This window comes from Marmota monax, unplaced genomic scaffold (genome assembly GCF_021218885.2).
Source record: "Marmota monax isolate L192 unplaced genomic scaffold, Marmota_monax_Labrador192_F-V1.1 WCK01_AAM20220418_F8-fsc00440, whole genome shotgun sequence".
Classification (NCBI taxonomy): Eukaryota; Metazoa; Chordata; class Mammalia; order Rodentia; family Sciuridae; genus Marmota; species Marmota monax.
The window spans coordinates 113,194-122,480 of NW_026693298.1; the positions used below are offsets into that span (position 1 = coordinate 113,194).

A 9,287-nucleotide genomic window follows, 5' to 3' on the forward strand; every position below is an offset into this window, starting at 1 on the left:
CAACTCTCCAATATCTCAGGAGACTCAGCCTCTGCCTCCACCTCAGATTTTGCATAACATTTATTTTTTCATCTAACAGCATCTTTGCTTTAAATTTTTACTTTATATTTCTAAGGAATCACTGTTGCATCTTAGATCCTGCCTTTAGGTTCATATTCATATGGGTAAAACAAAGTCACAAATGTCTTATATTAGGAGAAATGTCTTTTGGAAGTCTGTATTTCTGACTTTCTAATAGGTTAATGAGTGGCAGTTCTATTTGAAATTGTATTTCAAATGATTTGATCAAGTGATCACAAAGAGTTATATCAATATATTGAATAATTATCATCCTGCTTTTAAGAATTTTCTTTGTCATTGATTTTTGACAAAGTCTACTTCTAAGAATATTAAGATGTTAAGTATTTTTTGACAAAGAATACTTCTAAGAACTATTAAGCTTTAAGGTATTAATAATTTTTGAATCCCACTTAAGTTTTGTTAGAAGTTTCTGGATGAAGCTGCTCATCTGTTCTTGAATACTCTTGGCTAGTATTTCTTTAAATTCTTAAGTATTGTATCTGCCTTAGTATCTTTCTTCTTTCCTATTCTGAGTACAGACACATATCTCTTAGATATGTTGGGTATTTCCTGCATGTCTTTTATGATTTTGGTTTTTTTTTAATTCTATCCTTATTTTCTCTATGTTCCATTGTAGATATTTTCCATAAATCTGCCTTCGTTTTCAATATCCAGTAAAATCTATTATTAAAGTCATCTATTATAATTTCAGATAATGGATTTTTTTTCATTTCTAGAGTATTGATTTGATTTGTATAAATTCTAGTACTCATAAAAATTTTCTGTTTCTTCTCTGAGTCTTGAACCTATTGATTAGTTTTGTTAAAGTCTTTCTCTATCACAGTCTATAACTGGCTCCTCTGTGACTATTTCTAATGCTGCTTTTTCTCTTGGTTATCAGCTATATTGTCTCACCTCTTTACCACCCTGCATTTTGACAGTGTGCCAGGTATTTTCTCAATGGATATCAATGGCAAATTTTACTTTTAAGGTTTTATTTCCTTTATTGAGGCATAAATGGCAGGAGACAAAACCTGTGTAGAGAGGGTGTGAAACCTGTTCTGTTTGCTTGCCAAGCCTGGGGCCCTATTCAAGTGGCCAGCTCTTTTGCAGGTGCCAAGGGACACTTAATTCCACCACATCCTGGCCCAAGTGACAATGCTTTAAAATTCATGGACAACTGGTCATGTGGATCCCAGGATTATACATCTGCAGAGTCAGCTAAAATATATATATTTTTAATTTTCAAAAATTTCCAAATAGGAGGGGAGGAGTGGGCGGAGTGGGAGGATGTTCCCGGCTGTGATGGCCAGGGCAGCATGGGCCAGAGGTGCAGTGTGCTAAGCCCTGGGCTGCCTGGCAGAGCGCGATGGCGGGCGGGCAGGCAGGCTTGGGTTTCAGATGCGGCCTGGGGGGCTCTGAACCCGAGCGTGGGCTTTGTGTCCAGCTGTGCCGCCACGGAGTGTGGGCCCAGACGCTATGCACAGAAAGGAAGGGGCAGACAAAAAAAGACCAAATGGCAAAGCAACCTTCCCATGTAAGTTCTGAGTGTGAAAGAGAAGGTGGACAATTGCAGCTTGCAGAGAGGCCTCCCCAGTTCAGGCCTGGGGGCCCTACCTCCCTTCAGACTGAGCCTCAAGACAGGAGCCCAGCACCCATGAGTTGTGACAAATCAACACAAATCCCAAGTCCTCCTTGCCAGGCCTTCAATCATTATCTGAGTGTAATGGCTTCCATGCAGTAGTCTCAGGCAGAACCTGCAGACATGCGCCCAGAGATCTGGATCATGCAGGAGCTGTGGCGAATTAGAGATGAATATAACCTGAATTACCATTGAGGGTAAGGCTGCTGTCCTGTCCCGTCCTGACCCTTCCCTGTGTGTAAAGACGGGGTGGGACAGGACCCCCACTGACTCTGGAAGTGGAGGCCCTGCTGCGTCTTGCCTGCTCTCTTTCCCGCTTGCCACTGGCTCTAGGCTGAACTTGGTGATGGCCACAAATAAGACATATGTGGGCTGGAGGGATATTAGGAGCAGAGATCCGACAACCCTGAGCTAAGTGTCATGAGCTCCGAGGCCCAGCTCCCAGGGAAGCGAGCTGCCAGCCCACACACCAAGCTGCTGCACTCCCTGTGCAACTTGGGTCACAGTCGAGTTCAGTTGACACCACCGTGCTTGGCCCTGGGGAACAGCACCAGAACCCATCGAAGACTCCGTGACCTGTAGCTGCCCACGTCACAGCAGGAAGCGTTGTCCTCTCCACCCCCTTTGCTGTCCTTGCACGTTGTTTTTATTTATTTTTTTGTGGGCACTGAGAATTGAACCCAGGGGGTACTTAACCACTTAGTCACGTCCCCAACACTTTTTATTTTTGAAGACAGTCTCCATAAGCTGAGGCTGGCCTCGACCTTGTGATCCCCCTGCCTCAGCTTCCACAGTCGCTGGGATCACAGGTGTCCACCACCAACTTGTTTATTGAAATATATCGAGAAGCCATTAATCAGTGGCCCAATTTACAGAAAAACTGGACTGGGAAACTTCTGTAGAAGCAGTGTGTCCTTAAAATAGTTTTAGTCTGCCTCTGACGTGTTCTCTGAAGGCATTTTGGTGCTGCTGTGTTTGTCTGGGCCACAGTGAATGCAGGCAGTCCTCATGCTGAGGAGGGGAGGATGGGGTCCCTTCTGGAGAGTAGCTGGATACCCTCCAGTCCTGACTCTGGGTTTGTGTTAGGTCATTTCTGATGGGCATGGAGTCTCCTCTGTGCCCAAGTCATGAACCAGCCTCATGCATGTCTGTCCCCATCCCCCATCTCATAGGGGCTTACAGATGCCCTCATGGCTGCATCTGACCTGGGTGTGGCTGCTGAGGGACAAGGTGTTGGCTCTGGTGCCCTGGGAGTCCTCGCTGTGCTGGGGCTCTGGATAGCCACAGCCAACATGGCTCCCATTCCTGTGGCTGGATCAGGGCCTGTTGGCCAGTGTGTTCAGTAGGGCTCATGAAGGTGTCTCTTAAACTTGGGGCACAGATGCCTGCCTCTGCAGGGCACCATGAGGGTCAATGATGAAACGTGGGGCCAGGTGGGGCCTCAGAGTGCCACTGTGGCCATCCCCCGCAAAGGTTGTTGGCAGTGAGCCATGGGCTCATGTGCAAATGAGACAGGCTTTGGGGTTGTCCTTATCACCTTGGCACCACAGAGGCGGTGGCAGCACCTGCCATGGGTGCCACCTCCCCTCCCAGGGCCCTTCACTCTGATGGGCCAGTGTGTTAAAGAGGCTGATATGTGCCCTGGTTTCCTCCTGCTTGTCATAAGATGAGTTTACAGTGGGCATATCACACTACTTGTAGGATTTTGTCACCGTGCACTTATTTTGCACATCTTAATTATCCCATGCCATGAAGCAGTCACTGAAAAAGGACTCTCATTGGGCTGGGATGTCGGGTAGAGTAGGGATAGCTTCTGGATTGCAATCTAACTTTTTTTTAAAGAAAGGCTGGTATGTTCTCCAGATTTTATGAAAAGCCAGTGCAAAACACCAGCCTCCAAAACTGCACAGTGACGCAGTGACCCCAGGCCACAGCTGGCGGCAGTTGTAGCTGTCAGACTAAGACAGCCATTATCTGCCATCACCCAGTGGGCCATCATTGAAGGCCTGCCAGACGTGGGGGGGGAAGCTGAAGGGGCTCTCCCCGCTGTCCCCACTGGGGTACCCTGGCCTCTTGGCCAGCTGTTGCACATGGTTTCTCACTGGCCTTGGGCTCCTTGAGCACCTGGGTCTGTCTGGCTCGGTGCCCTGTGTGCCCTTTCTCAGGCCTTGGTCATGGTGCAGGGCCTTGCTGAGCCAGCCTCCACCCTCTCTTGTTGGAAAGGTGCAATGGTGGTCCTGGGGAGAGTGGGGACAGAGACACAGCTGTGAAGCCGAACCCCTGCAGGCGAGGCCAGGCACAGGTCAGCCTGCACCCAGTGCCCGACCCTTCCCTTGGACCTCCATGCAATGAGGATTTGGGACAACTAAAAAGGGCTGGGGATGTGGTTGAGTGGTTAAGGCCCATGGGTTCAATCACTGGAACCAAAAGAAAAGGGGAAACAGAGCCCTGGGGGCCTGCCACCGTGGAGCCAGGAAGAGCCCTTGGTCTGGTGGCCTGGATGTCCTCCCTCTTGATTCCCGAGCACACTGTCCTGTGGGTGATGCTGCTGCCCCCACTCCTTGTTCTTGAGCACATTTCCTCAGAGTAGAAGCATTCTCCACCATGGTGTGGCTGTGGTCAGGAGGGGCTGCTGTTTGGTGCTGGACTGTGGACTGGTCAGGTGTCTTGACAAGGACGAAGGACGTCGTTTTACCCTGCCTCCCCGCCTCAAGATCATAGGGTATTTTGCAGTCCTGGATCTGATCTAGGATTGTGCATTGGGTTTCTGTGTCAGATCCTGGCTTCGTTAGTTTGGCCCTCCTCAGTCTCTCATGACAATGACGTATCAGAAGGGTGGGGCAGTTCTGTTCACCGATCCCTGCATTTGGCTTGCCTGGCATTTCCACGCCATGAGGTTTGGATTCGCATTTCTGAGGAGGTCCTGTGTATCATCCCTGTGCTGCTCTGGTGTGGATGCCATGGGTTGGAGGGTATCTTCTGCTATGGAGCAAGGACTTTCATTAACAGGAGCAGAGACCATGTAAAGGGACAGAACTTGGCTCTCCCATGTTTTTGTTTAGTTTGCGTCTTGATTGGTGGCTTCTGGTTGTACCATGTGGGTTTTACGCCTGAAGCTCAACTGACTTCATGCTGACTGGGCCGAGGCAGCAGTCTGGGGCCTTGGTGGCCATGTTGTATGGCACAGCCTGGGCCTTGCGGAGGCCATGGGGCTCCTGACAGGCACTCGAAACTCAGCGAGCTGCCCCCACGTAGTGTGCGACCCCCCACTCCCACGCCCATACCACAGGGACGCAGGCAATGGGGACTCACAGAGGGCCAGCCAGGACTGTGAGAGAAGCCAGGAACACAGGACTGTCCATGGGCCTAAAGGAAGATACGTACAGAGGAGCCAGCTGCATTTTGGAATTTATGGGGACACAAGTGTCTTGCCCTTTGCAGAGTGGTGCCGTGGACGACATGTCCACAGCCTGCACCTCTCCTGTTGAGAGCCACAGTGAGGGGGCCCCAGTAAACTTCCAGCTGCCAGGAAACTTCTAGCTGCCAACTAACTTACAGCTGCCAGCAAACTTCTGGCTGCCAACTGTTTGGCTCCTCTGCGGTGATGCTCATTGGTCTGTTTCCCCACCCTTTCAGACCACGGAGCTGCTCATTGGGGGACTTTTTTGGCTCCGCCCATGTGACCTAGCCAATCGGCCTCAAGAGCAGGGGGAGTGGGGTAGGTTAAGAGGCTTGTGGGAAGCCAGTGGTGGCAGTTGGGCTCTGAGGGAATTCCTGAAGAGCTGTGTGGTGTGGTGTGTGTGTTCTAAAAATAAAGTTCATTTCTTTTGAAAAGTGGCTCCTGAATTGTGCCCAGCCAGACTGCGGCATTTGGTGGCCCGCACGGTTAACAACTGAGGGTAAGTGATAAGGTAAACTGCTAGTTCCTGAGGGCAGGGCGAGAGGATGGGTAGCCATTTTAAGATTCTTCTTTTGTTTTGTTTCACTTCTATTTTAAGTTGCCTGTCTCTGGAGATGTGTAAGATGAAAGAAAAACCACTCACATCTGAGAAAAAACTATTTGTGTTTGAGGAACAGATAGGGAGAAAGCAAAAATGGACATTCCAGGAGTATAGAAAGGCTGATATAATGATTCTTTGTTGTTCCATTTTTGTTTCATTCTGTTTCGGTTTTGTTTGGCATTATCTTGTTGGGTTGTATTATAGTTATAGTAGAAATATGGGATCAGAAACTAGTAAAAAACAAACCGAAAGAGTGTTAAGTAAATTGTTAGAGGAAGGAGGCATCCCAGTAAAATCAAGAGCAGTCAGGGCATATGTTGATACAATACAAAAATATAGCCCATGGCTTTTTAAGGAGGGGTTGTTAAATATATCACAATGGATCCATCATGGTAAAGATTTAAAAAGAATAGAAATGAAAAGCCCAGGGACTCTGCCAGTTGGCACATTGCCATTGTGGATGTTCGTATCTTGTTGCTTAGTCCAAAGCCTTCAGGTCAGACAATGGTAGAGGAAGGAGAAGATATATTGATTCAAGTAAAAGAGAAGGTCTCTCAAGCTAGTCAGACAGAGGAAGAAAGTTTAGAGCAGAAAAAGCCATCAGGGGAAAACTTACAACAGGAGACTGTTACTAACATGTTTCTATCACTAGAGAGCATAAGTGTCCAATCAACAGTGCCACCTCCATATGCCGGGAGGCCCCCAACCCCCGCAGTTGATAGATGGGATCCTGAGACAAGACCTCAAATATTAACATGCCCTGTATTTGAGCAGGCAGGAGGGCAGCAAATTTACCATGCTTTAAATTTTAAAACAGTGAAGCAGCTAAAAGAGGCTGTAACAACCTATGGTCCTCAAGCACCCTTCACTGTAAGCATGGTCATATCCATTACCAACTTGAACATGATGCCAGCAGATTGGGCTAATATGTGTAAAGCTGTGCTAAATGGAGGACAATACCTGTTATGGAAGGTTGCCAATGAGGGATTTTGCAAGGAAATGGCTAGGTGAAATGCAGCAGCTGGTTATCCTCAGAGAAATCTAGACATGTTGTTAGGAAAGGGACCTTATGAAGATCAGCAGGAACAAATTGCATATGATCCTGGTTTATACTTACAAATTGCTGTTGATGCGGTTAGGGCATGGAATACTTTACAAGGACATGGAGGTTTACAAGGTCCATTATCTAAAGTAATACAAGGAGCTAATGAACCTTACACTGAATTTGTAGATAGGCTTATTCAAACAGCTGCCAGAGGTTTGGGGGATACAGAACAAGCAATGCCATTAATAAAACAACTGGCTTATGAGCAAGCAAATCGTCGGAGCAGAGAAGTCATTAGACCATGGAAACATGAAGATTTAAACACATATATTAAATTATGTAGAGACATTAATGAACAAGGGCAAGTCTTGGCAGCTGCAGTACAACAGTCTTTATTTGCCAGGCCAAAAACATGCTACAATTGTGAACAAACAGGACATTTTAAAAGGAATTGCCCCATAGGAGGAGGGTGTAACAAAACTAGGTATCAAAGGAATAGAATACTGGGTATTTGCCCATGATGCCGTAAAGGGAGATATTGGACTAATGAATGCCATTCTCAAACCACCACAGAGGGTACTCCATTATCAAAAAACGAACAAGGACCAGGTGGTTATCCATGATATTGTGGAGAAAGGCATCAGGCTCCATTGCCAAAAAATGGACAGGGGGGCCCAATGCTCTGGGGCCCAAGACCACAGATATACGGAGCACTGGAGGAACCCAGCAACCACATCAGGGTAGTACCCAGGACACATTGTCCATTAAATCATTCACTAGACAAACCAGAGGAAGCACAGGATTGGACATCTGTGCTTCCACCAGAACAGTACTAATTCCAGAGATGGGTGTTCAAATCATTCCCATAGGGGTAAAAGGACCTCTTCCCAAAGGAACAGTAGGCTTATTATTGGGACACAGTTCTAATACGCTAAAAGGACTTATGATAAGTCCTGGGGTAATAGATCCCAATTATGAAGGTGAAATAAAAATTATAGCCAGTTCTCCAAAGGGTATATCAGTAATTTCACCAAGAGATAGAATAGCAGAGTTATTAATAATACCCAGCCTACATGATAAATTTTCCAGTCATACTGTAGAAAGAGTTTCCAGGGGATTAGGCTCCACAGGTGTAGATTGGGCTATGCTTTCTTTAAATTTAGATTCTCACCCCATAATAAGCTAAATATTCAAGGACATGAATTTAATGGGCTACTGGATACAGGTACAGACCTTAGCATCATCTCTAGTCAAGAATGGACAAAACATTGGCCATTACAACAAGTCACTCAAACACTTTGAGGCCTAGGAGTGGCAACTAATCCCCATAGAAGTGCAATGGTATTAGATTGGATGGATCCTGAAGGATGTGAAAGAACTATATAGCCATATGTATTGGATCATCTTCCCGTAAATTTATGGGAACGAGATGTTCTAGATCAATTAGGACTAACATTAACAAATAACATCAATCCAAATGTGCCCACTATTATGGCTAGACAAGGTATTAGGAAAGAAAAATGATTAGGAGAACAAAAACAAGGTATAGCAGCACCAATTCAAATAGATCAAGGAATAAATAGACATGGATTGGGTTTTCAGAAGGGGTCACTGAGACAATAAAAATTACTTGGAAATCAGAAAGAACAGTATGCGTTCCTCAGTGGCCCCTGACTAAAGAAAAGATACAAGCAGCCCATGACCTGGTCAAACAACAATTAGCAGAAGGACATATACAACCTTCTGTATCTCCCCATAATACCTCCATTTTTGTCATCAAAAAGAAATCTGGTAAATGGAGATTATTGCAAGATTTAAGAGCCATTAATAATGAGATGGTTATTATGGGACCTGCTCAATCGGGGATTCCTCAACTGTCTGCTTTGCCAAAAACCTGGTATGTTTTAGTTATAGATATTAAAGATTTTCTTTTTCAATTCCAATTCATCCTGAGGATAGTCCATGTTTTGCATTTACTATCCCTGCACTGAATCATGAAGGTCCTGATCAGAGATATGAATGGAAAGTACTCCCTCAAGGGATGGCTAACAGCCCAACTATGTGTCAAATTTATGTTAACAAAGTAATCCAGCCACTTAGAAATCAAAATCCTGAACTTCAAATATTTCACTATATGGATAATGTATTATTAGCACACAAAGATAAAAACACATTGCTAGAATGTTATGCCACACTTAGAAACTTACTAAAAATATAATCTAGAGATAGCAATAGATAAAATACAATTAAATTTTCCAATTAATTATTTAGGAGTTCTATTATCCTCAACCATGATCCATCCATCAAAAATTCTAATACGATTAGATCAACTCAAATCACCTAACGACTTTCAAAAGTTATTAGGAGACATAAATTGGATAAGGCCTTATCTAGGTATACCAACAAGAGAGTTGGGACCTTTATTTGATATCTTAAAAAGTCTATCAGATCCAAATTCACCCTGAATCTTAATGCCTGAAGCAAGAAAGTCATTAAAAATCATTGAAACATATATGGAAAATATGCATTTGGATAGAAT

General features: G+C 45.3%; 1 protein-coding gene across 1 annotated transcript; it reads left to right on the forward strand.

Annotated features, from left to right (window-relative positions):
- The first annotated feature begins 1,539 nt into the window (after nt 1–1,539).
- LOC124100908 (bcl-2-like protein 11) lies at nt 1,540–1,822 on the forward strand. Its single transcript, XM_058583184.1, has one exon. The coding sequence runs from the start codon at nt 1,577–1,579 to the stop codon at nt 1,802–1,804; it is 228 nt and encodes a 75-aa protein (XP_058439167.1). The 5' UTR covers nt 1,540–1,576; the 3' UTR covers nt 1,805–1,822.
- The last annotated feature ends 7,465 nt before the right edge of the window (nt 1,823–9,287 follow it).

Bases quoted from the DNA above. Each gene is read 5' to 3' on its own strand.
- LOC124100908 (XM_058583184.1), top strand. From the start codon at position 1,577: ATGGCAAAGCAACCTTCCCATGTAAGTTCTGAGTGTGAAAGAGAAGGT.